A 12,624-nucleotide genomic window follows, 5' to 3' on the forward strand; every position below is an offset into this window, starting at 1 on the left:
AATTCAAGTTTCCAGCTTGTCTGTAGGCCCAGTAGAGTTAAACCTAACATTTGTATGATGAGTAAAACAAGAATTAATTTAAGAATTCTATAAAGATACAATGCTAACGACATAGAATGACAAGGACTTTAACTTAAACCTACTTTGATTTTTCTCCCCTTTATCAAACTGCCTGAGATTATATTCTAAACATAAGTCCAAGGATATTTTCCCCTTTAATTTGTGGACACAAATACCAATGAGTTTAAAACTATAGCTGTTGCCAGCAGAGTATCTCATCATTGGTCAGGTTTTTAATATTTTAGAAAGAAACTTATATCCCTTTCATGAATGTTCATGAATGTGTTGAAGAAAGAGATCAGGTTCTGTATTGTTGGATCTAAATTTTTTTAAAATGTAGGCAGCTAAGGAGTGACATTCATTGGTTTGTTTATTATATTATCCTAGAATACAAGTTTCAAAACCAGTCCCTTAAAAATTCCATAGTGTATCTCTCGGGAAAAACTGTGGTCATTATGACAATGATAGCAATTATAAAAGGAGCAGGTGAAAAATGCCCAGTGATGTTAAGATTAATACAAATGTGCTTGACCTCCTAAGACATTTCTCTCACAATTGAAAACCGGTAATATCCAACTATGTTTGTTAGCAGAACTAGTAATTTATTTTAAGCTGCTTTGTACTGAAAACTAGAATTTTGTTTTCTTATTGTTAGGAAATTTTACTTCATTTCATCCCTAAATATGTCTCTGAGAATTCTTGGGAAAAGACATTGATACTTTTATTTAGGAAACTTGAAAATAAAAACATGCATTTTTTTATCCCTTTTATTAAAATTCCAGTTGTGTTTTTAGCAGGCTACTTAGGTAAAACGAATCCTTGACAGAGATGGCTTGTATGTCCTTGAGTTAGTCCTTGTAGTTCAAACATTCTGTGTCATGATGCCTTTGGTTTTGATTCTTACTGAAACTGTCTAAACATTTTCCCTCTTAGGCTTGGAATTACCATAAAAACTCCAGTAGTAGATTGGACTTTCTGGCAAAGTGGCAAAAGTTCTATTTTTATGTAATAATAAAATACTAAAAACATTGAAATATTAAATGTTATCTAAATATTCTTAGATATTGGAAAATTCTTAAATTAGACTGTTTCATAGATTTGTTTAAAAATGTTAATGTTTTCCTTTGGGGTTATATTTCTTTTAATTTTGATTAGAGAAGAAATAAGGAAATTGGGAAGACCTAAATTTAGAAACTTCAAAATTTTGCCATTTAGGTTAAAGATGCTTTGTATTTGAATTTATACGTTGGATCAGTATTTATATGTAAATTAGTAGAAAAAATAGTAGAATAAATTTGTAGTATAATGATAATAAATTAGTAGAATAGTGGACCCAAAATGATCAGAAAAATCAATAGGGAATGGTTTTTAGGAAATTTCTTGAACTTCTAACACTGACCTAGCACCCTGCCTGAATCAATATAATTCTTAAAGCCAAATTTTTATTTATTCTTTTAAACAGCCTCTTTTTACAAAAATTCAGAAATAGAAACTGTTGTTTGTATCATTGTGTGAGGAACTTGAATAGGTTAATCAGCAGTAACTAAAAAATAAATTCTTATAGTAATTACCTAGTTTTTCTTAATTTTTAAGTGTTGATCTTTAAACATGCATATCTTAAAAATTATTGGCCCGGAGGTTTAATTACAGTTTTTAAAAAGATGGGCTTTGACTTAGGTTGTGGTTTTCTTTTTTCCCAGTGATCTAGACTTTTTTTTCCAGGTTTTTAGATACTCAGGTATGTCTTGTAAAATTCGTATTGTTTAATACAAAATATAGTTATATAAAAATAAGGTAAATTGGGGTGCCTGGGTGGCTCAGTGGGTTGGGCCTCTGCCTTCGGCTCGGGTCATGGTCTCAGGTTCCTGGGATCGAGCCCCACGTCGGGCTCTCTGCTCAGCAGGGTGCCTGCTTCCCTTCCTCTCTCTCTCTGCCTGCCTCTCTGCCTACTTGTGATCTCTGTCTGTCAAATAACTAAATAAAATCTTTAAAAAAAAAAAATAAGGTAAATTAAGTGGATGTTCCTGTTTATAATATTATACTTTTATTTTGAAATTATGATGGTAGGGTAAATTAGCCAAATGTTTTGTTCTGTTATTTTGATAAGTTGATAAAGACTGTACTGAAGGTGATTTGTCTTTTTATTTTAGACTTTTCGCATATTGGATGTCCATGTTAGCATGTATTAAAGTGTTTAATGATACTTACTGGAATTTAAAGAAAACTGCTATTCAAATCATCTTGACAGTAGAGCTAATAGAAGCCTAAACATAATGAAATTTTGATAGAGATTACTGTGTTAGAGCATGTTCAGAAAAATGGATAAGCTCCATCTTCCTTTTTTCCAAATCAGTTGACGACGTTCCTAAATTGTTTGACAGTTTAGGCTGATTTTGGTTTTCATAGGCTTTGGAGCTTATGAGAGTCCAAGAATATTTCTTTAAAAATAATTTATGTGATTCTAAACCGAGTAAGGAAAAATGATCTAAACCTATGTTGTTCAATATAGTAACCACTAGTCACATATGACTATTTTATTAAAGTAAAATTAAAAATTCAGTTCCTCAGCTGTGCTATTCATATTTCAAGTGTTCAGTGGTCACATGTAACCAGTGGTCACTCTGTTGTATAGAACAGATGTGGAACATATTCATCATCACAGAAACCTCTATTGGATAGTGTTCATCTAAAGCATTCCTCTCATTTTCTGTGGAAGGGTATCTTAATTAAGATTTATAGCTATTCTCACATACTAAGGAAAATTCCCAACTCATCTCCTCATCATTTGGGACATTTAAAAATATCAGCCACCACACAAGCTATGGATCTATTTTTAAAGGCATGGGGAGTGACATCGTCTTTTAACCCATCACTGGATGTGACTTTAAGATTTAAGATTTAAAAAAACAAACAAAATGAAAAAGGAAAACCTGTCTTTTTAGCAAAAGCTACTACTTCTTTGCATCTTTTCTCAAAAACTATCAGAAAATCGTTATGGCTCCCTGCCTGACAGGGATGTTTCCAGTATTAATCACAGGAAGGATGCACTAAAATCAAGAACACAGTGCACAGTTCCAGCCTTAGAGCTAAACGGAGAATGATCTGCCCTGAATTTGGAGTTATCCATATGACTAAACTGAATCATCCAAGCAAGTAAAAAGGCATGTTTTTATTAACTTGACTCCCAGTTGGTTGAATGAGCTAAAACATCCCAAGGATAATTGTGTAACCACTATAAAGAGTGATTATAAATATTCATCCCTGAAATGCTCTGTCACTCTTAAAAAGTAAGTTTGGGTAGGATGAGATGAGGACATTAAAGATACTGATGTGGATTTGTTCTGTTCAGCTAGACTTAACAGGGAGGTATCTTAGATTTTCAATTATATTCACTCAAGTTGGAATAAATGGTATAGTTCTGTTCACCAGAAACTCAGAATTTCTCTCATCACAATTCCTAGAGGATAAAGTGTAAGTGCTTGGGAAAGAAGAAAGACAGTCCCATGGTAACAGTTGTGAGCCTGACATTCTGAAATGGAAGTTAGAATTCTAAAGAAAATTTCTAAATATCAACCACATTCTATTGGAATATCTTAAATTACTTAATTGTACCTTTTTCTAAGATTTTATTTTTTTAAGTTAATCTCTAGACCCAAGGTGGGGCTCAAACTCACAACCCCAAGACCAAGAGTCACACACTGTACCAGCTGCAAGATGCCCCTCTATTTCTCTTTTAAATAGTTTGATTCCTGGTAGATTTTAGTCATCTTAAAGCATATATATTCCTTTCTCTTAATTTTAAGATTGTTTGTTGTGATACAAAATCATACTTAAGATGTAAACGTATGATTAGATCATTAACTAGGAAAAAAACTGGCATCTATGTGCAGGTGATCAGATGACATAAGCAGTCTGGTTTTAATTTGTGGCCAGTACTGATTGTAACTAAAAGAGACTTGCTCTTTTTGTGGAATTGGCTGACTATTTCCTTACATCTGGAGTTAATAAAGTCTTTGAGACCACATCAGTTGCGCTTTGCCGCAAGAACTCTTTGATCTGAAAAATTGAGACTGGCACAACTGCTGCTTCATAACATTGCATCTATGTTTTTGCAAGCTGTGGTTAAGATACCAAAAGTAAAGTTATTTGGACAGTGTTAGAAATGCTGTTAGGTGGGCCTCTTTGAGAATAACGTTTTTCAAAACATTTTTATTATGATTAAAAACTTTGAACGTATGTTAGTAAATAAATGATAAACTTTTAATAGCTTAGAGTTTTCACCATTTTCATTTATAAGGTCTATCTTTTAAGAGTCTGTTTATTCTTTTTCAGAGTCTATTTATAAAGACTAACATTAAAAAACTTTACCTCTAAAATGAGCCCTGTTTTTTCCCATACAGCTTAAAATTTTTACATAAGAATAGGCCAGTCTCTTCTGCTTTGGTGGTTTATCTTGGTTTCCTTGTTTTCATGACAGCAATCATTAACCATTATCTGATCAGCATATTCTCTTTTATTTAGCTCTTGATTTGTAAATCAGTACAGTCAGGTTTATCCTTTATTTGCTTTTATAATTGCAAACATTTCGAATTTTCTAAAGTGTAAGTATATCATGTGGAATACAGTGAATGGAATGGGAATAAGGATAAGTAAATATAAACTGACAAATTATGCATGTAAATTGACAAATTATGTAGATTTTTTTTGTATGTGAGATGACACAACTCACATCTCAACTGGAGATGACAATGAGATGACAATCTCAACTGGAGATTTTTTTCCATAAGTTTGGAGGCTTACATACTGTTTGAGTCTATAACCTAGATAGGATTAGAGAATTTTGTATTTCATACTTTGAGATCAGTGATGGTTTATTCAGTAAAGAAGCATTTGTGACAAAAAGCATATGTTCTAATGTTCTCTTCTAAATTTTATCTCATTTGTATTTTCTTACTGGGTCTTTGGATTTACTTTCTTCTTTCTTGGATTTACTTTCTACTTACTATTCTTCATTGTAGTTTCAGCCTAGTTTGGAAAAATCTTTGTATAAAGGAGACAAAGGACATCTGGCTGTGGCTAAGTTTAGATACTGGAACTTGATTAAAAGAAAAAAGTGCAAAATTCCTTTCCTGAAAACTTTTCCTGCCCATCAGTCTGTATAATACATTCCAAACACATCTGTATATACCCATTTATTTCGTTCTGACATTATCTTGTGTAATAGCGCTAAACTAGAAAAATACATTTAATATGTGTAATGGGGAAGAAAACATATTTTATCTGCCATATTCCTTTATCTGGGGTCTTTCTGGGTAGTTCTTGGGAATCCATCATGTCTCAAACTTCTCAGGTACCACAGGTGTGTGGGATGTTAGAGGAAACTAACCTAAATGTCGGTCCACTGAAAAGAAACACCTGTGCTAGTATGAAGCTGACTAGCAAGAAGCGTAAAAATAGACTTTTTAATCTTTTATTTAGCACAAGTTGTATTTATAAGTAGGATTATGCGGACAAAAAACTGTAAGAAACACCATTCAAGAACTGAACAAGGGCAATATTTTGTAGAATAACAGCTCCTGCAAGAATGACAGAAATGATCGAGATACTGTTTGCTAATACTTGGTGCTTACTGTGCTGAGCATGGTATATGTGTTATCTCATCCGATTTTCCCATCAACCCCCTGATGCAAGTACTGTTAGCACCATCTTTCCAATGAGGAAATTGAGTCTTGGAGGCTTGGGTAATTTGTCAAGAGTCTCCATAGTTAGTTAATGCCTCAGAGGAAGAATAAATGAATATAAAAAATGGTTTATGTAAAATAAAATTTTGGCTCACATTTTAATCTCAGGGTACGCTTCCTCAACTTTTTTATTAGTGCATAGACATGCTTAGGAGAAAAATACCAGACTATGTGAAAGGACATAAAGTAAATGTCTTCCTTCCCAATTCGAAGTCCAGAGGTGCAACTGTGCACTAAGTTTCTTATGTATAATTCCAGAAATTTTCTGTGCTTATGATTTTTTACGCATGCTCCCATAATTTTAACAAGGTAGCTACTTTCTTCCACTTAAGTGAATACTTAGGATATGTATTTTAGAGTGACATTTAACAGATGTACCCTTATCTAACTAAACAAAAGAAACAGGTTTCCTACACTGTTCACAGTAGGACACCTCTCCATTCTTCTGGCTCTTGGTTTACTTTTGCTTTTAGAGAGTGTGCATTACCTTAATTGTTGTTTATTTGTTTTCCTTCTTGATTTTAGTAATCATCATGAGAATGGCCTTATCATGCTTTGATTATTAAGGTTATTTAGATGTCCATTTAGTTTTGTAGGGAAGTGGCAATGATGGCCATTTGCCAATTCAAAATGTTCATAGTTTGCTTATCTGAAGCAAGGGTTACCAAAGGAAATTAATACTCCTCTGACAAGTTGAGTTTTCTTTTTTTTTTTTTTTTAAGATTTTATTTATTTTAGAGAGAGAGAGAGAGAGCTCACATTCACATGAGTAGGGATAGGGAGAGAGCAAGGAGAGAGAGAATCTCAAGCAAACTTTGCACTGAGTGCAGAACTGGTGCTGGGCTCAGTCCCATGATCCTGAGATCATGACTTGAGTGAAACCAGGAGTCAGACCTTCAACTGACTGAGCCACCCAGGCACCCCTAAATAAGATTTTTCTTAAAGCTATGCCAGACTTAAAAGTTTACTTGAGGGACGCCTGGGTGGCTCAGTTGGTTAAGCAGCTGCCTTCGGCTCAGGTCATGATCCCAGTATCCTGGGATCGAGTCCCACATCGGGCTCCTTGCTCAGCGGGGAGCTTGCTTCTCCCTCTGCCTCTGCCTACCACTCTGTCTGCCTGTGCTCATGCTCTCTCTCTCTCTCTAATAAATAAATAAAATCTTTAAAAAAAAAAAAGTTTACTTGAAATTAAAATCCCTCAGCAGAATTTTGTTTTAATTTTGCTAATCCTACTAAGTTAAGCAAGTTTCTGAAAACTTGTCGTGTGCCTTTTGTGGTTATTCTTTAATAATAACAAAGTATAGTAACCTTTAACTCATTTTGATTTTGATAAAACTTGAAACAGTGAAAAGAATGAATTTTATGAACCCAAAATTTATTTCATCCTGTATTCAAAAGACACTTGTTTCCACCACCACATTTTGAATCATGAGCCTATATAGATTTTTGTTTTGTAAGCAAAGTCAACCTTTATGACTTTATTCAACCACTTGGTGTAATTATCACACAAAAATGCATTATGGAGATATTTGGAGTAGTATTTTTCTCTAGTAATCAGCTAAAAACAAATATGTAGATTGTAATCAAGTTAGGTTATTATATATAATGGATTTAGTTTCTTTGGATTTGTGGCAGCCCTTTATAGATATTAGTTAGGTCTTTTTAGGTCCTTTATGAAACTTTATGAAATATAACACTCATTTTTCATAAGTGATAAATATGATTGTCATTTACATTTTAATTAAATTTCCTGTTTAAGGTATATGCACCATCCCCAAATTCAGATGATTTCAACCGTGAATCTCCTAGTTATCCATCTCCCAAGCCACCAACCAGTATGTTTGCTAGCACTTTCTTTATGCAAGGTAAGTACTGCCAAATAGTTGTCAGTCCTATAGCAGTTATCTGTTGTGTATTAGCTAATATTTAAGATTGTGAGGAAAGGGAATACCTACATAGGAGTTCAGTTGTTACTTATCTAGGTATTTTTGGCTTAAGTAAATTAAAATTTAGGTTTAAAATTTCTAAAGATGTTTTTGCTGATAGCACTGTAGTTGGACTATCCAGCAAACCATTGGAGTGTCCCATCTAGTATTGGTCAAACTTATAAAGGACTTCAGTTAAGAAAAATAAGTAGAGCTGCTCTTTCTCATTTTAGAATTTAAACGAATGAAAGATATTAACGATTCTAGTTTCTTATTTAAATTACAGACTCTTATCACCCCTACAATGATCAATATAAAGAGTGAATATCAAAGAACAGAATAAGACTTGTTAAGAGAAAAAAGTATTGCATTTCCTTTAATTCATTCTAGCAAATCATTTTTATTTGATCTCTTGCGGTTTTGGACTATGGGAAGCATATACTATGGGAGCAGTAAATCACTACATAAACGCTTCCTTGTCTTTACACTGGTGAGTGAAGTCATTGCTAACACATTTCATTTGAAGGCTGTCTATAATATAGTCATTATCAATTATTACGTATGTTTACTCTTAGAGAAACTTCTTTATTCCAGTTTCAGAATGTTTGATACAATGTACATTGCTTGTTACAAAGAATTTTTTGTATATTTACGATTATACCATTTAACCAAAATTAAATCCAACCCATCCTCAAATTTGAGATTTTTATTATCTTCTTTGATACGAATTTAAATCTTCCAAGGATTTTTATAACAACATGCTTACTACAGTTTAGATTAGTTTTTTCGCCCTCTAACTATAAAGCTTTGTTCCCTCTTTTTTAAATAGTAATTGAGGGAAGAAAACTAGATGGAAGACTGGGTTGGAAAGGGGAGGGGAAAGGTATCTGGAGGATATCCTTTTGAGGTCTTACAGCATCATCAAAATAAATTTTAGCTAAGGAAAATTTTTTATTTCTCTTTTCATCTTAGATGGGACCCACAATTCTTCTGACCTTTGGAGTTCATCAAATGGGATGAGCCAGCCTGGTTTTGGTGGAATTCTGGGGACCTCCACTTCCCACATGTCTCAATCCAGTAGTTACGGCAGCCTTCATTCACATGACCGCTTGGTAGGCTATAACACACGACTAGGGTGCAGCAACACCCTGTCCTCACTTGAGATTCTCTTTGGATTACAAGTGTAAGATTTGATTCTACCAAAACTGGTGACATTTGAAATACTTCTAGGCTCACTGCATTTAGCATGCCTTTTTAAAAGTAAATGACAATAGTAGGACAAATGTTCTTTTTGACTTGTTATAGTAGTTGTCCAGTTATATGTGCATATTATTTAGAAAATGTATTGAATAGATCATGTCTTTTTCCCCATTTCTCTAGAGCTATCCTCCGCACTCAGTTTCACCAACAGACATAAACACGAGTCTCCCACCGATGTCTAGCTTTCATCGTGGCAGTACTAGCAGTTCGCCTTATGTTGCTGCCTCACACACTCCTCCCATCAATGGATCAGATAGCATTCTAGGTGAGCCTTTTGGTGGTTGGCAGAACTCCCTAAAAACCTACTTTGGGGATTTTCAGTGAACTCCCCCATCTTTCAATATATATTTTAGTATTGGGTTTTCAAATGAAAGAAAGGAAGAAAAACTTTTTAATTTTCGTTAATGTAGAAACTGGTACCGAACCCATCTTTAACTTATTAAGTGTAACACACACACAATATTTGCTCCAATGGGTGAGATAATGGTAGAGAACACCCTTGAAATCATGGCAGAATGCTTAAAAAAAAAAAAAAAAAAGGCATCCCTGCCTGCTAAAATTCTTTATTTGTTTTCTACCTGAAATATTCAGGAACCAGAGGGACGGCTGCTGGAAGCTCACAGACAGGTGATGCACTTGGAAAGGCTTTGGCATCTGTGAGTATTGATTTTACCTATTCTGCGGAATGAGCTTTACACTGCTAAACGCAGTGGTACTATTTTGTGGACAGTACGTGTCATAGTTAGAGGGTGTAGTTATAAAACAGCCAACTTCATATCTCCATTAGAACTGTTCTCAGTGTGTATTAATTCTTGCTGCCCTTAAAATAACTCAGGAGAACACCTTCCCACCCCATTCTCACAAGATCTGTCCTTCTAATTTCTGTTTAAAAATGTCTTTGATTTGATGGAATAGACGTAGATAGAAAGAAGAGAAATTTGGGAGTTTTTAGATCTAAAGCAGAAATTACTGAGATTAATTGTTATATTTATTTATTAGTTTTAAATACACACTTTGTTGCCCACTTAACGTAAGTCAGATGGAACCAAGAAAGACAATTCAGTTATTCTTCTGGTCCACAGAAGAAAGTGCATTCATAAGAAATTTTTCTTAGGCAGAAAGTATTTTACGTATTTTTTAAAAGAAAAAATAATCATCTACAACTGATTCATTCAAGAAATAGGAGAGTCTTCCCCAAAAAAGCCAGATTTATTGAAGAACTCATGCTAACATGAGTAAAACTGATGTGAAGGAATCCCATAGTATTTTCTTGAGCAGCTAATTTATATCACCTCAGGACATTAATGACAAAGCAATGATTGTTTTAGTAGCTGATCCTTAAAACATTAAAAATGAAATCCCTTCTTTCAGAATTCTTTTGGGAGAGCATTTACCAGTAATTCACAAAGACTCCAAATCTAATTGTTTAAAAGAGGCACTTCTGCTTTGTACTTTCTGAATTTTCTCCTTAGGCTTTTTCTTTTCTTCTTTTCCCTTTGAGCGTTATGCCTCAGAATTCCCACAGAGTTGTCTTACATTTTCTATGAAGTGCAGTTAACTCTATCAGACACATTTAGGGCTGTTCCTGAGGAACGCAGACCACTTATAGAGGAAGCAGCCATTGAACATTTAAGGAGATAAACCTCTTTGTGCAAAGTTTCTGTAAATAAACCTTTTTCTGCATCCCAGTACAAGTTCCTTGAGAAATAAAGCGAAGGCAAACTCATCTACCACATAGTGGAACACCCCACAAAAAAATAGAGCTCAGTAAATGTTTGTTGAATACAGTCTTGCATTATATGACAAAAATAGCAAAGATAAGAACAAAGCCCACAAAAATATCAGCTATAATTTGAATGCTTAGTAGGTACTGGGTATTATACTAAGCATTTATGTGCTTTGTTTTATTTAATCTCAAGAAAACCCTGTAAGGTTGGCATTATTATCCTCACATTACAGATGAGGAACTAGAGTTTCAAAGGTTAAGTAACTTCAGCTCAGAAAGATTAAGTAGTTTGTCCTAGGGATCACCAAGCTGGGAAGGGTAAAGCCCATATATATTAGGTAAGAACCTGGATCCAACTGTCTTCACTACTGTTTCTCCAGAAAGAGAATTGCTACAGTGACTGCGGTTTCACAGGATGTTGATGAGGATTAAAGGAAGTGGTCCTACTTTTTCTGGACTTATTCCCACCTGATAAAAACTACCTGCTTAGAAATAAAATTATTCTCTAATATTAAATCTGAGTGCCTCCCAGGAATTTGATTGGCTTGCCATATTTTCTGTTGATTCTGAAAGAATCCAGTAGCAGATATTTCACATGCAGGAGGACAAAGAATGTTGAAAAAGTACAGACTGCATTTTGGGAGCTTTTTTCTCAAAGGTCTTCTGTTGATTTTACACAAGGAAACTTCTATAAAGGAACCTTGGCAGGTAGGCAGGCAAGAATTTGTGATGTTCTTGGTGGTTGTCCTTCAAGCTCCCTTTCAGTTACCCTTTCTTGTAGTTGACTGTTTTCCCATTTATGACCAGCATACTAGTGAAACCAGTTGGCATTAGGAGGAAAAAATCCAAATTCTCCATGAGTGGAAGCCAGGGAAGAATGTTTAATCTAGTTAGTGGGTGGGCTTTGGTTGTCATGGAAACTCAGCTCTGTCATCCTATGTTGTTACTAGGCAGGAGCAGCCAGGTCATTCCATAAATCATTTCTGTCATAGCTGACGGTGATGCATTCCATCTGCTCCATCACTGCATGCCGTAGTGTACACACTTGAAATCCCTTCCTTCAACCCATCTGCTACCCCCTCCCGCAAACACCTCCCCAAAACACATTCTTTCTCTAACTTGTATTACAGACTCACATTCACTTTAGTGCTCACAGAATGTACTGAAAAACAAAAACATTACATGGGGAGTAGGAAGGATTAGAAGAGATGAGGAGAAGGAATTTTCTGAGGATTACATTTGAGAGTCTAACATGCATATCAGAATTTTATGTTAGGTATTACAGATCTTTGGAAATGGTGAGCAGGGGTATTTTGAAATTTTAAGTTCTTTAGAATATGATATTTTTAATATAGCATCTAGTTTTAGATGGAGAAAACACTATGCTATTGTCATTAGAAATTATTTCTAGCTCCCCAGTCGTCTGATACATGTCTTAGAAGGTCTTTCATGTGTGAAACATCACAGGGTACAACCTTTGTTCTTTAGTTTAGGTATTAAAGAGCACACAGAATACTGTGATTAAACATGTAAGGCCAGATAATGCATTTGCAAAGGTTCCTTTATTTTAGGTTTAAGCCGGGATAATTGTGGTCTTAATCTCAGGATAGCTAGAAAGAGAATTGTACATGAAAGTATTTACACAAAGTTCCCAAAGCCCTGTGGATTATGCATTAGTTTAGATAATAAACTAGGGTAGATAGAAGGAAAGGAAAATCTGGGTATTCGTGCCATTTCTAATGTGTTTCCCTGAACATTTGCCAGACAATAACCCTTTAAGATTGTGCCCATGGAGAGTTATATAGAGGAAGAAACATCTGGTTTATTTCAATGCCTAATACCATATCAAAACACTTGGTCTTTAATTTAGAGGAGATCAAACAAGAGGACTGTTTAACTTTGTTGATTATAT

General features: G+C 34.5%; 1 protein-coding gene across 6 annotated transcripts in view; it reads left to right on the forward strand.

Annotated features, from left to right (window-relative positions):
- LOC111153147 (transcription factor 12) overlaps nucleotides 1-12,624 on the forward strand; it is a 385,322-nt gene that overhangs the window by 327,619 nt on the left and 45,079 nt on the right. For all 6 annotated transcript variants that reach the window (XM_022511943.1, XM_022511945.1, XM_022511944.1 and 3 more), the window contains 4 exons: nucleotides 7,561-7,666; nucleotides 8,699-8,838; nucleotides 9,107-9,251; nucleotides 9,578-9,642. In XM_022511943.1, coding sequence (XP_022367651.1) covers nucleotides 7,561-7,666; nucleotides 8,699-8,838; nucleotides 9,107-9,251; nucleotides 9,578-9,642 — 456 coding nt within the window. The remainder of the gene's footprint in view (nucleotides 1-7,560; nucleotides 7,667-8,698; nucleotides 8,839-9,106; nucleotides 9,252-9,577; nucleotides 9,643-12,624) is intronic.

Source organism: Enhydra lutris, unplaced genomic scaffold, assembly GCF_002288905.1.
Source record: "Enhydra lutris kenyoni isolate GAN:26980312 unplaced genomic scaffold, ASM228890v2 scaffoldscaffold31, whole genome shotgun sequence".
Classification (NCBI taxonomy): Eukaryota; Metazoa; Chordata; class Mammalia; order Carnivora; family Mustelidae; genus Enhydra; species Enhydra lutris.